The 22,949-nt window shown below is 48.9% G+C and overlaps 2 protein-coding genes and 1 long non-coding RNA gene across 4 annotated transcripts; 2 read left to right on the plus strand and 1 right to left on the minus strand.

The window, feature by feature from the left end:
* Positions 1–1,840: 1,840 nt before the first annotated feature.
* Positions 1,841–19,313, plus strand: LOC121643937. The gene is made up of 3 exons (XR_006011199.1): positions 1,841–2,069; positions 4,288–4,289; positions 19,302–19,313. It is a non-coding gene; the product is annotated as an uncharacterized LOC121643937 (long non-coding RNA).
* Positions 5,182–13,928, plus strand: cdyl (chromodomain protein, Y-like). Of its 2 annotated transcripts, XM_041991544.1 has the most exons (7): positions 5,182–5,390; positions 5,814–6,471; positions 8,320–8,573; positions 8,667–8,839; positions 8,908–9,118; positions 12,901–13,044; positions 13,117–13,928. In XM_041991544.1, exons 1-7 carry the CDS (start codon positions 5,367–5,369, stop codon positions 13,273–13,275), a joined length of 1,623 nt encoding a protein of 540 aa, XP_041847478.1. In that variant the 5' UTR covers positions 5,182–5,366; the 3' UTR covers positions 13,276–13,928. The 2 variants fall into 2 exon arrangements, with proteins under 2 accessions (XP_041847478.1, XP_041847480.1); XM_041991546.1 differs by lacking the exons at positions 5,182–5,390; positions 5,814–6,471 and adding an exon at positions 7,453–7,489.
* Positions 16,072–22,936, minus strand: rpp40 (ribonuclease P/MRP 40 subunit). The gene is made up of 8 exons (XM_041991558.1): positions 22,697–22,936; positions 21,561–21,705; positions 17,695–17,763; positions 17,504–17,599; positions 17,276–17,398; positions 17,041–17,206; positions 16,828–16,962; positions 16,072–16,749 (listed from the first exon to the last, which is right to left on the minus strand). Exons 1-8 carry the CDS (start codon positions 22,811–22,813, stop codon positions 16,551–16,553), a joined length of 1,050 nt encoding a protein of 349 aa, XP_041847492.1. The 5' UTR covers positions 22,814–22,936; the 3' UTR covers positions 16,072–16,550.
* Positions 22,937–22,949: the final 13 nt, after the last annotated feature.

The raw sequence follows: 22,949 nt of genomic DNA on the forward strand, positions 1-22,949 counted from the left end.
TGTCCTGCTCATCGAAAAGACAACTCCATCACCACAATGGGAAACAATGCGGCAGACGAAGCTGCAAAGCACGCTTCAGGTTGCAAGGTCGCCGTCTTGGCCCCAGCTGTGGAGTTGGAACCATCTGTCACACCCGACGATATCACACTAATGCAAGCGCGTGCCAGAGCGAGTGAACAAAACATGTGGGAAAAAAGGGGTGCTACAAAAGATGGGCGAGGGTTATGGCGTTCACATACCGGCCTGATTGTCGCTCCAATCTCACTTTTGTCTCTGTTAATTCCAGAGTGTCATAAACCAGACCACTGTGGGCGAGATGAGGTGGTGCATCGGGTACAACAGCAGGGTTATTGGGCGCCGTACCTGCAGGCATTGGTGACGGATGCGCTAAATCGGTGCGAGATATGCTCGCAAAATAACATTCGAAAAGGTATTGTCACCCCCACAGCGCGAATGCCTGTCCCGGAAGGCCCGTTTCGTCATCTGATTTTAGATTTTGTGGACATGTTGGTCCCGGTACACGGTAAGCGCTACCTTTTGGTGGTTTTTGATCATTTCAGTCGTTGGGTGGAGGCCACTCCGTCAAAGGACATGGGGGCGGGAACAGTCATAAAGTTCCTGGTCCGTGAGGTGATCCCTAGGTTTGGCTTGCCGTCCATCCTTTCATCAGACTCGGGACCAGCATTCATCAACAAGGTCTACGAGGGCGTTCTGCGCCAGCTCGGAATCAAAGTCCGCCATGGAAGTATCTACACTCCCTCCAGTCAGGGAGGGGTGGAACGAGTGAATGGCACGCTTAAGGCAAAAATTAATAAGATTTGTGCATGTACTGGTTTACGGTGGCATGACGCATTACCGTTGGCCCTAATGAGTTACCGCATGCAAGCTCATCGGGTCACACATTTGTCTCCTCACGAAATGCTAACAGGTCGTCCCATGCCGGGTCCGCAGTTTCGGGGTCCTTTTAAGGGGCCCCCGCTGGAGCAGTTGGAGAAGGAGCTGCACAGTTATATGAGACAGTTGTCTGCTATCCATAAAGCAATTTATTTTCAGGAAAAAGCGAACGAGCCAAAACCAGTCTCTGTGACATCTGGTCCAGTGGTGCCCGGGGATAAGGTGTACATCAAGGAATTTCGGAGGAAGTGGAACACTCCTAGACGCCGAGGTCCCTACACGGTAGTCCGAGCCACACCGACTGCGGTCCAGGTCGAAGGGAGCGTCGCTTGGCATCATCTGAACCATTGTTCGTTGGCACCTACGACCAACAACTGTAAAACGGGCCCTGGGGACTGGTCGGGTTGTGCAGCGTTCTCAAATGACCAGTCCCCCAAAAGGGGATCTCGGCAGGGACAATTCAACCAATCCGGACCCAAAGCAACAGCCACCACGTCGTCCCATCACCAGGGCCTTCTCAAGGAAACAGAGGGGCAACTGCGCAACGAGGGAGCGACCTCAGTGACCAGGGGGAGTACGACTCACATGCCAAATGTCATTATCAGTCAGGCCTCTTGCCGGCATGCACCCGCACACATCTACACACTACCCGTGACTCGGTATTTCAGACAGATGTTGCACTTTTATTCCAGCTAACACAGCGCCAGATGATTCCTTTACATCTGCCATGGACGAGATAATACGGGTGGGAGGGGAGGTGCGGGAGCATGCTGGGAAGAGCGACTGGTCTCTTAATTGGTTGGACCAGTTAATGGCTGACTGGAAAAATGTATTGATAAAGGTGGGAGTTGGGTCAGCTTTGGTTCTGATCCTTCTTTTCTTGTTTGGCATGTGCATCGTTCCCGCCCTGAGGAAAGCGTGGAGTATGAGTCTCAAGGAACAGACATCTGTCATCATGGCTGCCCAATTGGTCCGTACTGAGTTGGACCTGTGACGTCTCAATAGAACTACAGTCGGTTGGACAAAGGGGCGGCAGCCTGTGACGGAAGGCTGGTGACCCAACGCTCCTGTTTGCCTCCGGACTGGAAAAAGACTCTATCTTGTGTTATTCACGTGTGGTTTTTGTAGTCAGTAATCTTCTGTAATAGGTTATCCTTGTGAAAACGGATTGTAATGTGATTTCTTTGTTGTGTGTGTATGATTAATTTCTGTCATAGTACTTAGAAGGTCTCCTGCAGGGGTTCACTGGCCTACCCGTGCCTGAGTGTCAAGTAAGATCAAAAGTTACCGGTGCTCGCCCAGAGGGGGGGCACGGGAGAATTTTTTCTCCCTTCGGGGTTTTTTCGCCCTCGTACGGGAGGTTCAGATTGGCTCCTATGTTATGCTTGAGACCTGCGTGTGTGGACAAGTGTGCGTAAAAAGGTTTCCCTATTGTAAGTTTCAGAGTATCGTCTTAGGGCCGATTACTCTGAAATATTTGAAAGGGGGAAATGTGGAAGTATTAATACATCAGAGTTGAAAAACAACAGGTGCAGTGGCCCTGGTAAACAGAATATTAATAGTATGACATTATAACATGATATCAAAATGATGTCAACCAGTCAGCCCTAAAAGGCTGTGTGTGTATACAGAAATAGAATCAGAGAGACTATATAAGCTTGGAGAAATGAATATACGTGGTCTTTGATCCTGAAGGGGTCTCCCCCTGTTCGGCCGAATAAAGGAAGATCATTGAGACCTCTGTCTGCAGACTCTTAATATCAGCAGCCCTTTTGATAAAGAATTTATCTACGACAGAGACACTGCCAGACGTTCCCAGCAGACCCTCACAACACGCTTGGGTCTGCCAGGCCTGACCGGCATCCTCTCCCACCATCTGAACCAACTCACCACCAGGTGGTGATCAGTTGACAGCCCCGCCCCTCTCTTCACCCGAGTGTCCAGAACATGCGGCTGCAAGTCTGACCACACGACTACAAAGTTGATCATCGAACTGCGGCCTAGAGTGTCCTGGTGCCAAGTGCACATGTGGACACTCTTATGTCTGAACAAGGTGTTCGTTATGGACAGTCCATTACGAGCACTGAAGTCCAACAACAAAACACCACTCGGATTTAGATTACGGGGGGCGTTCCTCCCAATCACGCCCCTCCAGATCTCGCTGTCTCTAACACTGGTACTCTGAACTGCTATTTGGTGCATAAGCACAAACAACAGTCAGGACCCGTTCCCCCACCCGAAGGCTGAGGGAGGCTACTCTTTTGTCCACCGGGGTAAACCCCAACGTAAAGGCGCCAAGTCAGGGGGCAATGAGCTACCCACACCTGCTTGGCGCCTCTCACCAGAAGCAACTCCAGAATGGGAGGGGGTCCAGCTCCTCTCAAGGACAGTGGTTCAAGAGCCCAAGCCGTGTGTCGAGGTGAGTTCAACTATATCTAGCCAGAAGCATTCAACCTCGTGCACCAACTCAGGCTCCTTCCCTGCCAGAGAGGTGTCATTCCATGTCCCTAGAACTAGCTTCTGCAGCAGAGGATCATACCGTCAGGGTCCCCGCCTCTGGCAGCCGCCCAACTCACACTGCACCCGACCCCTATGGCCCCTCCTGCAGGTGGTGAGCCCACGGGAGGGTCCGCAGTGTGTCCTATATAGACTACGGCGTGTTCTACTTGGACTATGGCATGTCCTTCGTAGACTACGGCGTGGCCATAGTCTACGAAGGACGATATATAGACAAGAAGGACCATCTCTAGTCCAGAAGAACGATCTCTAGTCCAGAAGGACCATCTCTAGTCCAGAAGAACGATCTCTAGTCCAAAAGGACCATCTCTAGACCAGAAGGACCATCTATAGTCCAGAAGGACCATCTCTAGACCAGAAGGACCATCTCTAGTTCAGAAAGACAATATCTAGTCCAGAAGGACCATCTCTGGTCCAGAAGGACCATCTCTAGACCAGAAGGACCATCTCTATTCCAGAAGAACGATCTCTGGTCCTCTAGATAGATGTTAGCTGGACATTGTGGTTCTCCAGCTGTCTGACAAGCTCAGCAGTAGAGAGGAGGAAACTTGGAGAGATGGATAAGTGTGACCTGAATGAGAACAGAGAAGGAGATGAGCGGTCTTCAGATGGACACTGGGCAGAGTGGAAGGAAAGGAGACGAGGCGCTGAGGACAGAGGAGCTAGGATATGACGGCTCTGACTGGGACAGTGAAGGAGGGTGAAGTTAGAAGACGACTGAGCAGCTCTGAGAGAAAAGAGATCCATGCTCTTCATCCTGGGAACAGCTGACCAGCCGGGAGTCGAGCAGGAGGAGACTGGTTGTAGGAGCTGCAGATCTACGAGGAGGAGGCAACCTCTTCTTCATGATGGGGTGAGTTTGTGGATTCAGAGCAGGAGTGGATCTGTGTGAACACAGCTAGCTGCTGACATCTGGAAAAGTCTGAGAAGTCGCTGCCATGGAGGAGATTCTGCAGGAAGCAGGACTCGTGGTCAGGTGGGAACTTCTGATGGAACTGGGGCTGCTGGCTGCAGAGTGGAGCGCTCCGACAGACGTTTCTAAGGTTAACCCCGATAATATTCAGAAGGAGCCACTAAAAGAAGGAAACCTGAGGGCCAGTACGTGAGGAGACCACCTAGTGTGGAGACGTTACAGGGACTGATGCAGAACTGGACCAGATGGAGGATCTGTCTGAGATCCAGAGGGTTTGTCCTCACCAGGGAGGAGCAGACTGGACCTGGAAGCAGGACCAAGCGAGAGTTTCTACAGACCACATAGCACATGGAGTGGATCTGTTCCAGACGAGACTCTCAATATGACAGAGAAGAAGGAGAATGAGGACAAGAGATGCCTAGATACTAAAAAGAAATGGATGCTGCCTGCTCGTTTAGATGCTGGGATATTTATTTCCATAAAGATTGTTTTCCATTTCTCTCTTCATATGTAGATGTGTTGTTTGGTTCCTTTTCCCCATTTCCCTACCAAGTCAGATCAATACTATATAATCCTTTTAATTCTGTTACTTGCAAAATACCACATTCATAAAGCTAAAATCTACTCAAAACCCCTCATCTTTAACATCTGAAAAAGAACTCCAGCAATACATGACATGTTAAAAACCAGCAAGCTGTAAAAAGCGCTGAACTACGTCTGCTGTTCAACATCTACCTTCAGTCCCTCCTCTGACCCTGATGTTACCTGTTAATGTGTTATTCAGGTGTCTCACAGGACTGAGCAACAAGCTGATTAAAGACAGACCCGCCTTCAGACCTGCTTCATGCTTTTATTTTGGAGGTCAGTGAGCGGAACCGGAAGTGTCCGTGAAGCCACGGCACCAACGGCTAACAGCTAGCGGAGAGAAAAGCGAGCATCCCGGTCATTAACGGACACACCGACTGGCCACGAGCCTCCAGACTTTCTCTCATGTTGCTGCTCAACTGAAGAAGCTTCTGGAAGCTGCACGCGCACCGTCTCCATGGCTACGGAGGAGTTGTACGAGGTGACGCAAGTTAATGCTAACGTGCTAACGGTGAAGTGAGTCAGAGTTTAGAAGTTGAGTAAAGTTAAGCAGAGCGGCCGGTTAGCGGCTGGTTAGCAGCTGGTTGACTAGTTACTACTCGTCAGAGGCGAACACATGATGGGATTTAACTAGACAAACTGCAATCTAAGTTAGCGTTCTGTTAGCTTCAGGCTAACTGCCAGCAGAGAAAGTTTGATGGTGTTCCGGTCACACCGACAGGTTCAGCTGCTTCTGGCTGATTGACCGGTGATCGATCACTCAGCTCACCTGAGCTTTTAATTAGCTGATCAATCAGGTTAGGGGTGCTGATTGAATCACTCTGTGTTTGTTTTGGTGTGTTGGTGGTGCATCTGCTTATTGATGATGATGATGATGATGATGATGAAGATTTCACGCCCACAGGTGGAGAGGATTGTGGACAGGAGGAAGACCAGGAAGGGGAGAGTGGAGTACCTGGTCAGATGGAGGGGCTACGGCACTGACGGGGACACCTGGGAGCCTGAGAGCCACCTTTCCACATGCATGAGCTACGTGCACGAGTTCAACCGGCAGCGCTCCGAGCAGCAGAGACAGAAAACATTACTGCGCTCCACCCGCAGCCTCCACCTCAGCCCCACCCACAGAGCGGCCTGCAGACCACCGCCCGCCACCCCTCCTCACAGTGACGTTATCAGAGACTGTGTCCAGGTGAGAGCTGCTGTCAGTCCGGCCCACCTGCCCCAACCTAGCGACAGATTTGTTGGCAGTCTGATGTCTGCACCACCGGCCACGTCTTCCCGCCGTAGCATGGATCTGTCCAAGACCGGCATCAAGATCCTGGTTCCAAAGAGTCCCATGAACAACCGGCCAGACTCCGAAGAGTCTTTGAGTCTGGAGGCCGGAGCTCAGGAGGCCCACCTGGTGCCCCCGGAGGTTGCCCTGTTGCAGAAACCTGCAGGAGTCCAGCTGGGTCCTGGAGAGGAGAGGGCCCGCATGGGGACCCGACCCAGGGGCCAGAACCCCCTGCCACCACCGCGGGTTCCCATCACACCTGCTGCCATGCGCTCCCTCAGCAGCTCAGGTGAGTTCAGGAACCTGGGCCAGGTTCCAGGTCCTTGCACTCATTTTTCCTTTCCCAGTCCAGACTGTTATCCAACCTCTGGTGTTAGAGAAAAATCAGACGAGGATACAGCTGGAAGACACGTGAGAATGCTCGGTGGATTTTAGTTCTGCATTTAATCCTTCATCCAGGGATGCGATTACTTAGTTCTACAATTAATCTCAGTATTAAACGCTACGATTAATCAATCTTAAATGTCCCTCAATATCGTCACTTTCTATAAATATGAATTATATGAGCAGATCAGAACTTCCACACGGAAGGGAAACAACGGTCCACGTCCTCGTGTTTCCGCTTGTGTTGCGGAACGGGACCCTGCGCTAAGGCGGCCCGAGCGGGACGGGACCCTGCGTTACGGCGGCCCAAGCGGGACGGGACCCTGCGCTAAGGCGGCCCGAGTGGGACGGGGCCCTGCGCTAAGGCGGCCCGAGCGGGACGGGACCCTGCGTTATGGCGGCCCGAGCAGGACGGGACCCTGCATTACGGCGGCCCCTGCGTTACGGCGGCCCGAGCAGGACGGGACCCTGCGTTACGGCGGCCCGAGCAGGACGCTATGACAGATCACCAGCCTGTAGAAGGTTGCAGAGGAAGGAGAAAACACATCCGTTTCACCACCTGCAGGATAAGCTGAAGCTTTTTATGCTAACGCTAAGTGTTTAGTAGTTTAGTTAAATGAGTGATGTTTAGCTAACGTAGCGTTAGAATGGAATTTGCTGTTTTGTAATCATGTTCGACTCGGGCTGATCTGACAACAAGATCATGCGTTCACTGGATGTTACCTTATACAGACGAGAAAGAAACTAAATATGTGGTCTGTGACGGAAAGTTTCTCTGTTCCAACATAACCGACTCGGCATGATGGTCTGTAGCAGAACGCGTACTCATTCCAGACCTGGTCTAGCTTCTTTATTTCAACCATTCCAGGGTTATTTATGTCAAACAGCAGCTGGAAGTCAAAGCTGGCCAGATGTTTTTCCAGGTAGGGGTCCAGGTAGGGCTACACGTATAGGTCCAGGTAGGGGTCCATTGGTTTTTAATAATCTATTTATTTTAAATCAATATTGTTGATTATTGATGATTATTGTTGATTATTGATGAGCAGGTTTATCTTTATTTAGTTATGCTGGCATCAAAAGATGGACATAAATAAAAGTAATAAGAGCTAGAAGGAGCGTTGGGAAAATCATGAACGCAGAATAATGGTGATAATTGTAAAATTGTCATTGTTTAAACATTTAACGGTGACATCCCTAGTACCACCCCTGACATTCTCATTTCCTGGGCATTCACATCTCGGCCGACCTGGAGGACATTTCCAAGTCCTGTTGCTTTAAGAGGATCAAAAGCATCCCTACTGACCTTTCCCATTCCATCTGCTGCCATCAGGGAGGGATACAGATCAGTCAAATCTCGGACCACCAGCTTTTCTCCTGGGCCACAAGATCGCCCACCAGCCTGTACGAGATCACCAGGACCCCCCTCCACCCATTCTACTGGAAATGTACAGCGTTCCTATGATGTCTCTTTGCTCTGTACTGGCTGAGCTCCTGAATGTCCTGGTACATCACTGTGTAATGACAAATTCTATTCTATTCTATTCTGTTCTATTCTGTTCTATTCTATTCTAAAGTGCTGGTAAATTAGTACACAGGGGTAAAATGGTGATCAGTGACCAGTTATCTTTTCGGTCAGAAGCTGATGACCGATCGAGTCTTGTGGTGAAAGGGGCGGGGCTGACACTGGCTGACCAATCACAGTCCTCCATTTCATCACAGCTCAGTGATGGAGGAAATCTTCTTTCTCCTCCAGGAAACTCTATGCTGATGGAGGCTGTTGCTGCCAGCGGGATGTCAGGTGTTCAGAGTGCTGTTGCCGGGGCGACAACTGTGATGGGTAAACGGCGTCTGGAGGAGCGCTCTGCGTTCGATAAGCGCCTCAGGTTCAGCGTTAGGCAAACGGAGAGCGCCTATCGTTACCGCGACATTGTGGTGAAGAAACAAGATGGCTTCACTCACATCCTGCTGTCCACCAAGAGCTCCGAGAACAACATGCTGAACCCTGAGGTGAGGCCACGCCCACATGCATCACTCAGCCCCGCCCTCTTCCCATGTGACATCACCAGACACACCAGAACACTCGACTGTTCTCTTGGTCAGGTGATGAAAGAGATCCAGAGCGCCATGGCAACAGCTGCCTCAGACGACAGTAAGCTGGTGTTACTCGGTGCCGTTGGCAGCGTCTTCTGTTGCGGCCTCGATTTCCTGTATTTCATCAGACGGCTGACGGATGACAAGAAGAAGGAAAGCATTAAGATGGCCGAAACCATCAGGTAAGTAGCAGCTCCATGTGACATCCTTCATCTGGTGGCGTGAGATCATTTTGTCTCCTCTTCCTCAGGACCTTCATCAACACCTTCATCCAGTTCAGGAAGCCAATCGTGGTGGCAGTAAACGGACCGGCGCTCGGACTCGGCGCCGCCCTCCTGCCGCTCTGCGACGTGGTGTGGGCCAATGAAAAGGCCTGGTTCCAGACGCCATACATGTCCTACGGCCAGACGCCTGATGGCTGCTCGTCCTTCACTTTCCCCCGCATCATGGGGCTGGCCTCGGTCAGCATGCCGCCTCCTCCTCTTCCTCCAGCTTCTTCCTTCATCCTACTCATCTTCTATGTTCATTCTCTTCATCTTCTACCTCCATTTTCTGCTTTCATTGTTGTCATCCTCCCACCCACTAATCCACCTTCCTCCGTACTTCTTCTGCCTTCGTCTTCCTCTCCTCCGTACTTCTTCTGCCTTCGTCTTCCTCTCCTCCGTACTTCTTCTGCCTTCGTCTTCCTCTCCTCCGTACTTCTTCTGCCTTCGTCTTCCTCTCCTCCGTACTTCTTCTGCCTTCGTCTTCCTCTCCTCCGTACTTCTTCTGCCTTCGTCTTCCTCTCCTCCGTACTTAGTCTGCCTTCGTCTTCCTCTCCTCCGTACTTCTTCTGCCTTCGTCTTCCTCTCCTCCGTACTTCTTCTGCCTTCGTCTTCCTCTCCTCCGTACTTAGTCTGCCTTCGTCTTCCTCTCCTCCGTACTTCTTCTGCCTTCGTCTTCCTCTCCTCCGTACTTCTTCTGCCTTCGTCTTCCTCTCCTCCGTACTTCTTCTGCCTTCGTCTTCCTCTCCTCCGTACTTCTTCTGCCTTCGTCTTCCTCTCCTCCGTACTTCTTCTGCCTTCGTCTTCCTCTCCTCCGTACTTAGTCTGCCTTCGTCTTCCTCTCCTCCGTACTTCTTCTGCCTTCGTCTTCCTCTCCTCCGTACTTCTTCTGCCTTCGTCTTCCTCTCCTCCGTACTTAGTCTGCCTTCGTCTTCCTCTCCTCCGTACTTCTTCTGCCTTCGTCTTCCTCTCCTCCGTACTTCTTCTGCCTTCGTCTTCCTCTCCTCCGTACATCTTCTGCCTTCGTCTTCCTCTCCTCCGTACTTCTTCTGCCTTCGTCTTCCTCTCCTCCGTACTTAGTCTGCCTTCGTCTTCCTCTCCTCCGTACTTCTTCTGCCTTCGTCTTCCTCTCCTCCGTACTTCTTCTGCCTTCGTCTTCCTCTCCTCCGTACTTCTTCTGCCTTCGTCTTCCTCTCCTCCGTACTTCTTCTGCCTTCGTCTTCCTCTCCTCCGTACTTAGTCTGCCTTCGTCTTCCTCTCCTCCGTACTTCTTCTGCCTTCGTCTTCCTCTCCTCCGTACTTCTTCTGCCTTCGTCTTCCTCTCCTCCGTACTTCTTCTGCCTTCGTCTTCCTCTCCTCCGTACTTCTTCTGCCTTCGTCTTCCTCTCCTCCGTACTTAGTCTGCCTTCGTCTTCCTCTCCTCCGTACTTCTTCTGCCTTCGTCTTCCTCTCCTCCGTACTTCTTCTGCCTTTGTCTTCCTCTCCTCCGTACTTCTTCTGCCTTCGTCTTCCTCTCCTCCGTACTTCTTCTGCCTTCGTCTTCCTCTCCTCCGTACTTAGTCTGCCTTCGTCTTCCTCTCCTCCGTACTTCTTCTGCCTTCGTCTTCCTCTCCTCCGTACTTCTTCTGCCTTCGTCTTCCTCTCCTCCGTACTTCTTCTGCCTTCGTCTTCCTCTCCTCCGTACTTCTTCTGCCTTCGTCTTCCTCTCCTCCGTACTTCTTCTGCCTTTGTCTTCCTCTCCTCCGTACTTAGTCTGCCTTCGTCTTCCTCTCCTCCGTACTTCTTCTGCCTTCGTCTTCCTCTCCTCCGTACTTCTTCTGCCTTCGTCTTCCTCTCCTCCGTACTTCTTCTGCCTTCGTCTTCCTCTCCTCCGTACTTCTTCTGCCTTTATCTTCCTCTCCTCCGTACTTCTTCTGCCTTTATCTTCCTCTCCTCCGTACTTCTTCTGCCTTTGTCTTCCTCTCCTCCGTACTTCTTCTGCCTTTATCTTCCTCTCCTCCGTACTTCTTCTGCCTTTATCTTCCTCTCCTCCGTACTTCTTCTGCCTTCGTCTTCCTCTCCTCCGTACTTAGTCTGCCTTCGTCTTCCTCTCCTCCGTACTTCTTCTGCCTTCGTCTTCCTCTCCTCCGTACTTCTTCTGCCTTCGTCTTCCTCTCCTCCGTACTTCTTCTGCCTTCGTCTTCCTCTCCTCCGTACTTCTTCTGCCTTCGTCTTCCTCTCCTCCGTACTTCTTCTGCCTTCGTCTTCCTCTCCTCCGTACTTCTTCTGCCTTCGTCTTCCTCTCCTCCGTACTTCTTCTGCCTTTATCTTCCTCTCCTCCGTACTTCTTCTGCCTTTATCTTCCTCTCCTCCGTACTTCTTCTGCCTTTGTCTTCCTCTCCTCCGTACTTCTTCTGCCTTTATCTTCCTCTCCTCCGTACTTCTTCTGCCTTTATCTTCCTCTCCTCCGTACTTCTTCTGCCTTCGTCTTCCTCTCCTCCGTACTTAGTCTGCCTTCGTCTTCCTCTCCTCCGTACTTCTTCTGCCTTCGTCTTCCTCTCCTCCGTACTTCTTCTGCCTTCGTCTTCCTCTCCTCCGTACTTAGTCTGCCTTCGTCTTCCTCTCCTCCGTACTTCTTCTGCCTTTATCTTCCTCTCCTCCGTACTTCTTCTGCCTTTGTCTTCCTCTCCTCCGTACTTCTTCTGCCTTTATCTTCCTCTCCTCCGTACTTCTTCTGCCTTTATCTTCCTCTCCTCCGTACTTCTTCTGCCTTCGTCTTCCTCTCCTCCGTACTTAGTCTGCCTTCGTCTTCCTCTCCTCCGTACTTCTTCTGCCTTCGTCTTCCTCTCCTCCGTACTTCTTCTGCCTTCGTCTTCCTCTCCTCCGTACTTAGTCTGCCTTCGTCTTCCTCTCCTCCGTACTTCTTCTGCCTTCGTCTTCCTCTCCTCCGTACTTCTTCTGCCTTCGTCTTCCTCTCCTCCGTACTTCTTCTGCCTTTGTCTTCCTCTCCTCCGTACTTAGTCTGCCTTTATCTTCCTCTCCTCCGTACTTCTTCTGCCTTTATCTTCCTCTCCTCCGTACTTCTTCTGCCTTTGTCTTCCTCTCCTCCGTACTTCTTCTGCCTTTATCTTCCTCTCCTCCGTACTTCTTCTGCCTTCGTCTTCCTCTCCTCCGTACTTAGTCTGCCTTCGTCTTCCTCTCCTCCGTACTTCTTCTGCCTTCGTCTTCCTCTCCTCCGTACTTCTTCTGCCTTCGTCTTCCTCTCCTCCGTACTTCTTCTGCCTTCGTCTTCCTCTCCTCCGTACTTAGTCTGCCTTCGTCTTCCTCTCCTCCGTACTTCTTCTGCCTTCGTCTTCCTCTCCTCCGTACTTCTTCTGCCTTCGTCTTCCTCTCCTCCGTACTTCTTCTGCCTTCGTCTTCCTCTCCTCCGTACTTAGTCTGCCTTCGTCTTCCTCTCCTCCGTACTTCTTCTGCCTTCGTCTTCCTCTCCTCCGTACTTAGTCTGCCTTCGTCTTCCTCTCCTCCGTACTTCTTCTGCCTTCGTCTTCCTCTCCTCCGTACTTATTCTGCCTTCGTCTTCCTCTCCTCCGTACTTATTCTGCCTTCGTCTTCCTCTCCTCCGTACTTCTTCTGCCTTCGTCTTCCTCTCCTCCGTACTTCTTCTGCCTTTGTCTTCCTCTCCTCCGTACTTAGTCTGCCTTCGTCTTCCTCTCCTCCGTACTTCTTCTGCCTTCGTCTTCCTCTCCTCCGTACTTCTTCTGCCTTCGTCTTCCTCTCCTCCGTACTTCTTCTGCCTTCGTCTTCCTCTCCTCCGTACTTAGTCTGCCTTCGTCTTCCTCTCCTCCGTACTTCTTCTGCCTTCGTCTTCCTCTCCTCCGTACTTAGTCTGCCTTCGTCTTCCTCTCCTCCGTACTTCTTCTGCCTTCGTCTTCCTCTCCTCCGTACTTATTCTGCCTTCGTCTTCCTCTCCTCCGTACTTATTCTGCCTTCGTCTTCCTCAGGCTAACGAGCTGCTGCTCAGCGGCAGGAAGTTGACAGCTCAGGAGGCGTGTCTTAAAGGTCTGGTGTCGCAGGTTTTGTGGCCAGAAACGTTCACACAGGAAGTGATGCTGCGGATCAGGGAGCTGGTGTCGGTCGACCCAATGGTCAGTAACTCACCTGCACGCTGTCTTATACTAAATATCTGCTCTCTTTAAGTTCTGCTTCTGGTCCTGCAGGTTCTGCGGGAGTCCAAAGCCTTAATGAGGAACACCAGCCGAAGTGCTCTGGAGCAAACCAACGAGCGCGAATGTGAAGCCCTGAAAAGAGTGTGGGGCTCATTGCAGGGGACCGACTCCATCTTACAGTATCTACAGAAGAGAACAGAGCTCTGCTGAAACCAGGATCCGGACCGGTTCCGGTCCAGTCCTCTGACAGACTGGGTTTGGATGGGTCCTGTGACAGACCAGTTCTGGATCCGTTCTCTGACTCAACAGATTGTTTCCTTCATGTTCTCAGCAGAATGTTGGTTAGAACCACTCCAGGTCCAGGAAGTAGATTCTTCTATATCAACAGGAACCAACTCCAGAACTATGAAGCCACCTGAGAGGTTCTCAGGGTTCCATCCTGGGTCCATCAGACAGGTGAGGTCACACAGCTGAACAGGTCCTCTCAGCTCCCAAGGAAACGATGAGACACAACAGGCGTAAATGGACTGAGTAAAGGTTCTGTTCTGAGCCACTAATGCCCAACCGGACCCTGGTTTCAGACTCAGAACATGTTGGACTAACTTCTGAACCAGTTCTTGACCCGTTCTACATGTCTAGGACTTTGTGCTTGTGCCCAGGTGGACATGAATGATGAATTGTGACACCTGGCAGGTGAGCTTATATTCACATTACACTGGTTTCAGTCTGATAATGAAGGTGAGGTTCTCGATCGGGTCCAGACCGGGTCAGAGTTTGTCTGAAAGCAGCCGGACTTGCCTGCCAACATCCTTTTATTCTGATCAGGAATCCATCTTGAATGTGAATAAAATATTTAAATTTTCTGTAAATGTAATTTTTTCTTGTTCTGTGGTAGCGGTGAACGATCAAACCAAATAGGGACAGAAGATGTTCGCTTAGCAAAGAGCATGATGAATGTACGTTACTCTGCACCTCATCCAGGTTTCACACCTGCAGCATCTACTCCAGACATACTTCCTGTCATCTTTCTGTGGGATAGTACAATCTTCTTTTTCAGGTTAAAAAATGTACCAGACTGATTCTGCTTGGAGCCTCAGATATCTTCACATCGTTCCCATGCTCGCTTATTAAAACCTCTATAAGTGGAGGCAGCCTCAGCAGAGAGGACGGCGTACCTGGGTTGCTCTCCGCCTCGTACTCTTTACTTCTTCAAACTTTTCCCGGTTAGAGGGTTCAACACCTTAATAAGACGAGGAGAGGGCGAGGCAGCCTCTACGATTACACTAAACATCTTGTGACAGCTCAGCTGGGAAGTCACGTCTTCAAACGTCATCACGGACTAATTTTCCATAACTGACTGAAACTGAGACCAGAACACAGAGGACGGAACACAGAGGACGAAACACAGAGGACAGAACACCGTCCAACTTGTAAACTGTCCTGATGAAGTGCATAGGGATGGGCGTTCGCTAAATTATCTTAATTGATCATTGGGAGAATTAACGATTGATTAATCAAGATTTTTACTTTAACCTCCTGACTACCAGTAGTATAAATTTGTCCTCTGTGGAGGACATTTGTAAAGCTGAATATCTCCATCCCCCTGCACGCTATTAAACCCACTCATTTTGTTCTCTAAAAAGGACATCCAGGGCTTTTGAATGGTACCACATTTATAGGGGTGGGGCTTTGGGAACATCCTGTTTTTCTTCAAGGAAAATGGCATTCAATACCACAATCACATTTCATAAGAAGAGGAAAAGTAAGTGCATAACTTCTTTTTGTGCAAATGTAGTCCTGAAGTATTATTGTAATATTTCTTTATGATATCTCTTGAGAACACATTAAACCATTTTCTAAATGAATATAACAACATTTTACCACAACAGTTAAGAGTTTGAGAATTGTCTTCTGTAGTGGACATTTGTTGTTATGTATTTTTCAATTAAGAACAAGTTTCATTGTCAGAGTTTTCTCATTACCCTTCAAACAGTCGGGGGAATAAAAAAAATATTGATTAAACAATTTTTTTTCTGGTAGTCAGGAGGTTAAAATAGAAAAACTGTTTCCTCATTGAGATCTTTATTACTAGATGAACAGCACTTGTGGCAGTTTAATGGGTTTCATTCAATGGTTACGTTTTAAATACTTGCTCTTAAACAGCAGCGCTGGCAGCTGGTGCTCATAACCCATTACCCGACCATCGACACCCTCAATCCATTACCCGACCGTCACTACCCTTAATCCATTACCCGACCGTCGCTACCCTCAATCCATTACCCGACCATCGCTACCCTCAATCCATTACCCGACCGTCGCTACCCTCAATCCATCACCCGACCATCGCTACCCTCAATCCATCACCCGACCATCGATACCCTCAATCCATCACCCGACCATCGACACCCTCAATCCATTACCCGACCGTCACTACCCTCAATCCATTACCCGACCGTCGCTACCCTCAATCCATTACCCGACCATCGCTACCCTCAATCCATTACCCGACCGTCGCTACCCTCAATCCATCACCCGACCATCGCTACCCTCAATCCATCACCCGACCATCGCTACCCTCAATCCATCACCCGACCATCGCTACCCTCAATCCATCACCCAACCATCGATACCCTCAATCCATCACCCGACCGTCACTACCCTCAATCCATTACCCGACCATCACTACCCTCAATCCATTACCCGACCGTCGCTACCCTCAATCCATTACCCGACCATCGCTACCCTCGACCCATTACCCGACCATCGACACCCTCAATCCATCACCCAACCATCGCTACCCTCAATCCATTACCCGACCATCGATACCCTCAATCCATTACCCGACCATCGACACCCTCAATCCATTACCCGACCATCGACACCCTCAATCCATTACCCGACCATCGACACCCTCAATCCATTACCCGACCATCGATACCCTCAATCCATTACCCGACCATCAATGGCTTTATATTGTGCTGAACTGCAGAAAGACAGAATTCTGTAAAAAAAATGAGCAGAAACTTTATTTAACAAGTCAAAGAAATCCAGAAATCTCAGAATACTTTGTGATTCTTATCTTGAGGCTCAGGGGTCTTCAGTGGTCCCAGGATGGTCCTGAAAGGTCGGAGTTCGCCATGCTCAGCTGGGTTTTACCAGTTTTACTGTCCATTATTAGCAAACTAAAGTGAAGCTGGAGCTGTCTCAGACTTCACTCATCCTGGTCTCTAACTGGGCTCAGATCAGTTTGTTCTGGGAACACAAGGTCTGCAGGCACTAATCCAGAACTGGTTTACACACAGGTCAAAATTATGAGACTTTAAAGCTTTAAGACCAGACACACAAGGACCCGACAGGGTCTGCAAACTTTTCTGTAAGAAACTTGAGGGATGGGGGGGACAGGTACCGTGGAGGATGGGTATCATTGGGGGACAGGTCTCCCCTATAGGGCAGGTATGGAGGAGAGATCTCATGGGGGTAAGGTGTCATGGGGGACAGCTGTCGTGTGCTCCTGTGGCCAGGTGAAGGTGGTATATGTGGTCCTGGAACATCACCAGGTTGTAGAAGTTGTCCCCTCCCTTCAGGAAGCCGTGCTCGTTGTCCCCCCAGGACACAGGACTGTCTGCAAAGCCATGGACCGTCAGGGAGACCCAGGATCCAGTTACAGCAGTTTCCAGATGAGACCTGTAGGTAAGTCACACATTTGTCATCACATATTGGACGCCATCTGTCATGTGACTTGCGTCTGTAACGTCTTCTGACCTGAGCTGCTGGACGAGGTTCTGGATGTCCTGAGGCAGCAGCAGACCATGGATGGAGACGCTCAGAGCTCGGCTCAGCGTCTCACTGGGTTCAGGACAGATCAGAGAGGACAGGAAGCTGCTGGAGGAGTTCTCACTGAAACCACAGAAGAACTGGGTCATAAGCAGTCATATGACCCGGTGAAGACATGACCACAAGGATGGGACGTCTCACCTGCTGATGCTGGCGTCCACTACTCCGAGCCACTCCAGGAAGCTGTGAGGGTCACATGACCGTGGAGCAGGACAAGAGAGGTCAGTCAGGCAACGACAGCTGACCTCAGGTCTGAATTCAGACCAATCACAGCGGGACAGGAGGGGCTGCAGAGAGGCCCCGCCGCCTGAGGAACAGAGGATCATGGTTTATGGGATCATATATGGAATCATGGGTGGCTGCTGATGTCACTCACCTGGGTGATGCGATAGCAGGAAGTCTGTCTGCAGCTGAAGGCGGGATCTCAGGCCCGTGAGGAGCCTCAGGTAGGTCCGACCACCAGGAGCCATTTTAGCGTGCGTTAGATCCACGGAGACGACTGCAAGACACAAGTTCAAGGACATGTATGTGTCTGTTTAACCTGGTGGATCCATCTGGACAGGACCAGCAGGATAGAACTTTTGGATCAGATGTGAAGTCTAACCAAATCTGCTGCTGCGTCTGTGGGTGAAGGTGGACGCTTTCCCCTCAAAACCCAACAACTCAAAGGAGTCTTTGTCCAGGGACAGAGTCAGGTGACCTGCAGGTAAACAGAAAGACGAGTTTTTATTTACCATTTTTAATCTCAGACTCCAACAGAAAACAAGAATTAATGTCACTTCAGTCAGTTTTTACCATTTGGCATCAGAGCGACGCAGTTGTCTTCATCGATATGAGCCCTGTAGGACAGACCGTACACGCTACCTTCAGGACACAGACAGGACAGGTATGCATAAGCTGTATCTCAGGTGTGTTTCAGGTGTGCATCAAGTGTGTATCTGATAGGGCTGGGTTTTTAAAAAAAATTGATCCAAATAAATAAATCCAATATCGATTCAAAAAACTTGAAGATCAATTTTTTTATGTCCTCATTTCCGGTAACGTGTCCCTACTCTCACGTGACTTACCGAGGCTCGGCGAGAGCTTAGCATATAGACCAGTGATCCTCGCTATTTTTTTCACAAGAGCCGCATTGGCAGAGCAAAGTCAAGAGGAGAGCCAATTTTTCATCATCCCACAAAAAAAAGAAACAACACAGCCAATACACTTTCAGGTAAGACCATATTTACCTTAATACTGGGATGAACGTCCTTGACTTGTATTGTTGTATTTGTAGTTTGTTGCAATCACAGTAAGACATTCAAGATGAGCCTGGGTCAGCCGGTTTCTCTGTCTCCTCTTGATCGTGTTCATGGTTGAAAATGTTGCCTCACAGGTGTGTGTGCTCATAAAGAAAGACATCACTTTCTGTACAAGTGGTTTTAGAGTGGGAAAGTGGCCAACACCTGCTCTGAGCTCAACTTGGAGAATGTCATTTGTTTGCAGCTCGATTATTTCACTTTCCAGAGCAGCACGATTGTCAGGGCAGAGCTGCATGATGGTTGGAGTAAGAGTGGAGATTTCCACATGGAAGGGGTTTTCAATAAAATTGAAAATCTCCTTATGTTTACTCACATCACTGAATCTGGATTCAAACTCACCCTTCAGCTCCTCCAACAAAACCTGTAGCTGAAGTGCTGCTGCAGAGATGGGTCACTAGTGGTTGTTGCTCTGAGTTTTGGGAAGTGGATGAGTTCTCTGTCAGGTATCCACAGAGCAGTTATTTTGTTTTGGATTGCTCTGATTACCTTCACCATGTCACTGGGAAGCTCGTCTCTCCCTTGGAGCTGCAAGTTGAGAGTGTTCAGGTGACAGGTGATGTCTGTAAGGAGGGCCAGCTGCACGATCCAATCTGGGTCTTTCAACTCTGGCTGGTGTTTCCCCTTGCTGTCCAAGAAAGTGCAGATTTCAGGAAGGAGGATTAGAAATCGCTCCAGCACCTTTCCACGGGACAACCATCTTACTTCACTGTGCATCACTAAATCTCTGTACTCTGTGTCATAGTCTTCAATTAACTGCCTGAACTGTCTGTGGTTTAGTGCTCTTGATACAATATAATTGACCACATGCACAAACTTTTGCATCACATTATGGAATTCATTGTTTCTAAGCTTTGATACCAATGACTCTTGATGGATGATGCAGTGGAAACTGATAAAATTGGGTATATCATCTCTTATTCATGAGGCCAACAAGACCCTTTTCTTTTCCTCGCATGCTTGGGGCACCATCAGTACACACACTTGAAAGTTTGGACCAGCTGATGGCTTTTTCCTCAAAAAATACCAAAAGTGCATTCAGAATATCCTCTCCTCTTGTTTGGCCAAGAAGTGGTAGTAGGCACAACATTTCCTCTCGAAAAGAGTTTTCTTTTGGGAACCTCACCCAAACAAACAGCTGAGCAACATCGGTGCATCTGTGCTTTCATCCACTGCTACGCTGAAACATGGTCACGTATGTCTTTTCCAATGTCTTCCATCCGTCTCATTATTGTTGAATCAGACAACTGTAATCCTTTTATTTCTTATCCTTGTTGTCCAAGTCTGCAAACAATATCTCTGCTGACGCCAAAAAGCAATCTTTTACTATTTCAGCGTCTGAGAATGTTTTTTTTGCACGCGCTAAAATCCATGTAATCTCAAAAGTTGCTTCTGTCAAATGTTCAGCAGCTGAAGTTGTCCTGTGGAAAAGATTTTGCTGCCCAGAAAGTGAAGCGGTAAGTTGTGCTATTTTTGTGTTTGAGTTGGTTTCCACGTGGATAATTTTCACTGAATTTTGGATGCATGGTTTTGAAATGCCGCTCCAAGTTGCTTCGTTTGAAACAAGCGCGGGTTTGTCTGCGTATTAAGCACAGGGGCTTCACGCCATGAAGAACAAATAAGAATTCTTCCGTCTACTTTTCTTGAAATTTCCGATGCTCATTCTGTTTAGCTCGTACCTTTCGTTGTTTCTTTGGAACACCTGTTAGCCTGCTCGTTCCCTCTTTGGCATCTTCATGTTCACTTGAATTCATGGCATCCTCACACTCCTCATCTTCACTATTCCTCCCTCGTGTCTGTTTATCTGTTTTTTATCATTTTTTTTTTTATTAGAAAACAATCCATTTTTAACGTGTAACCTGTATCAAGATGGCTAGCGTTGTTAACCTTGCAGCACGTAGCTTACAGCAGTCAAGTGCACCGCTGTTATAAACGCGCGTGCTGCGTTGCCAGATTTGACAGTTACCCCCTTTTGAAAAAAACAACATTAATTGTGGCTGGACGAAGAATATAATGACTGTTTGTAGTCTAATATTCTGTCTCTAATATTGTATATTTATGTGGCACATTTAAAGAAAATGTGCTGGCTGTGTTATGCCTTTTATAAGCTACCATTCGAGCCGCCAATCAAAGCATGACGAGCCGCATGTGGCTCCCGAGCCGCACAATGAGTATGACTGATATAGACACACACCTGGGTTCCAGTGTCGCCTCCGTCCAATCGGCTTCTCCTGCCGAGATGATGTCACATTCGAATGTTTTCATTCAACAGTGTGGATTACATTCCCCTGTAAACTATTTAGCAGCGTATTAAAGCTCACATTAGCAGCTAACGCTAAGACCGCAGCACATTAGAAGCTAACACTAAGACCGCAGCACTCACATTAGCAGCTAACTCTAAAACCGCAGCACTCACATTAGCAGCTAACGCTAAGACCGCAGCACTCACATTAGCAGCTAACGCTAAGACCACAGCACATTAGCAGCTAACGCTAAGACCGCAGCACTCACATTAGCAGCTAACGCTAAGACCGCAGCACTCACATTAGCAGCTAACGCTAAGACCGCAGCACTCACATTAGCATCTAACGCTAAGACCGCAGCACTCACATTAGCATCTAACGCTAAGACCGCGGCACTCACATTAGCAGCTAAAGCTAAGACCGCGGCACTCACATTAGCAGCTAACGCTAAGACCGCGGCACTCACATTAGCAGCTAACGCTAAGACCGCGGCACTCACATTAGCAGCTAACGCTAAGACCGCGGCACTCACATTAGCAGCTAACGCTAAGACCGCGGCACTCACATTAGCAGCTAACGCTAAGACCGCGGGCTCTCACATTAGCAGCTAACGCTAAGACCGCGGCACTCACATTAGCAGCTAATGCTAAGACTGTGGGCTCTCACATTAGATCGGGCTTAGATCTCATTAGGCTCTAATGCTAATTATCTGGTTTCCATGACGACATGTCATAGCTTCTTTCTGTGTCCACAGCTGTCAGCTGATCAACACACACGTGCACACACACACACAGGTTCTGTCAAAGGACAGAGTGCACGTGTGGGAAAACAAGTCAACCAGCTGGAAATCTGACAGAAAGATGAGTTTTCCAGATTCTGTCAGCAGGTGGAGATGGAAGTGGATTGTTGTGACATGTCAGATCAGATTATTACAGTAATCTGATTACTCCCAGGTAACTTGGTGTTTTATATAAATATTAATCTGAGGTCTTTAATACTCAAGAGAAAGAGCTGGTGTTACAGTTAGCTGGAAATTAACTGAAATCTAATTGATTCAAATGAGTGACGATACCCAGCCCTGTGCATCAGGTGTATTCCAGGTGTGTGTGGGTGTGGTTACCCTGGTAAACAGCTGCCTGCAGGAAGTCTTTGTCCAACAGCTCATGAACAGGAAATTTTCTGATCAGGTAGAAACTGCTGAAACTGTTCAACACTGAGTCTAGGTGGGAGGGGGCAGAGCTACAGCCAGGCAGTAGCACAGATACCTGCACAGGTGAGACAGTTAGCACAGTGGATTACCAGGACAGGCCAGAGCACATGTACATAAATGTCTTCAGTCCTTGTTGGTAAATACGTAGTTTATAATAAAAAAATATTCAGTATAGCAGGTGTTTTACAGCCCCACCCACCAGGGGGACGACCCTCTAAGACCGCCTCGCCTCCATTAAAAGGATCTGATTTCACTTTCAGCTCTTACATCTAGCATGAGGTTGTTGCGTTAGTCCAACGTTCCTCCTCTTGAAATATTCGAGCGTTACAGACGTACGTCCGTGGTACCCAATGTCCGCTTTACAAACACGTATTTATTTTATTTATTAGAACTTTAACGTCAAGTTATGTCAGATTTCCACGTCCTCTGTTTTGCTCCCTGGTCGACTTTACTGCACATGTGCAACTCTCAGCAGAGATAGAGAAGAAGACGATGTCTCACTCTGTAGGTTTATATACATACAATATATATATATATATATATATATATATATACATATATATATATATATATATATATATATATATACATATATATATAGACCAAGAACCATGGACCAGGAACCAGAGACTGGGCCAGAAATCATACTTCTGGAATCAGGTCAGCAGAAACCATTTCAGACCTGGACATGGATCAGATTTAGATCTGGTTCTGAAGTGGGTCCAGGTTCACCTGAAAGAGCAGTGGATGAGATCCAGAGGGTCAGCTGATCCAGTCCAGTTCTTCTCTGAGCAGAAGGACCGGAAGCAGCAGAACCTCGGGAATGTTCTGGCTTGACAGAAAGGAAATAGTTCCCAGAACTCCCTGCTGCTGCAGGTTCTAGATTATGTAGACCCGGTGGCGGACTGAGACGGATCAAATCTTCAGACTGAACCAGTGGCGATTATGGGCCGGTGCTGATCGCTGGGCCGAACCTGATCCACTTCATCAAGAACTCTTTCATCAACTGATCAGCTGTCCACGTGCTTTCTCGTCACGTGACTGACCTTGTAGTTGAAGCTCCGCCGCTCCACGCACGCGTTGACCCGGTTCTTCGGGTCCTTGAAACTGGACCGCTCACAAACCAGCAGAGAGTGCAGGGTCTGGTTCAGGTCCGCGGACATCTTAGAAGCGAACCACACCGTCACACAAACAGGAAGTTGCTACCGCGCGCTTCCGGTGAGGTCCTTTTAGCTTAAAATGTCCGGAAACAGAAAACACGATTAATTTTATTTTTAAAAATTGTTGACGAGTCTGATT

Source organism: Melanotaenia boesemani, chromosome 8 (assembly GCF_017639745.1).
Source record: "Melanotaenia boesemani isolate fMelBoe1 chromosome 8, fMelBoe1.pri, whole genome shotgun sequence".
Taxonomy (NCBI): domain Eukaryota; kingdom Metazoa; phylum Chordata; class Actinopteri; order Atheriniformes; family Melanotaeniidae; genus Melanotaenia; species Melanotaenia boesemani.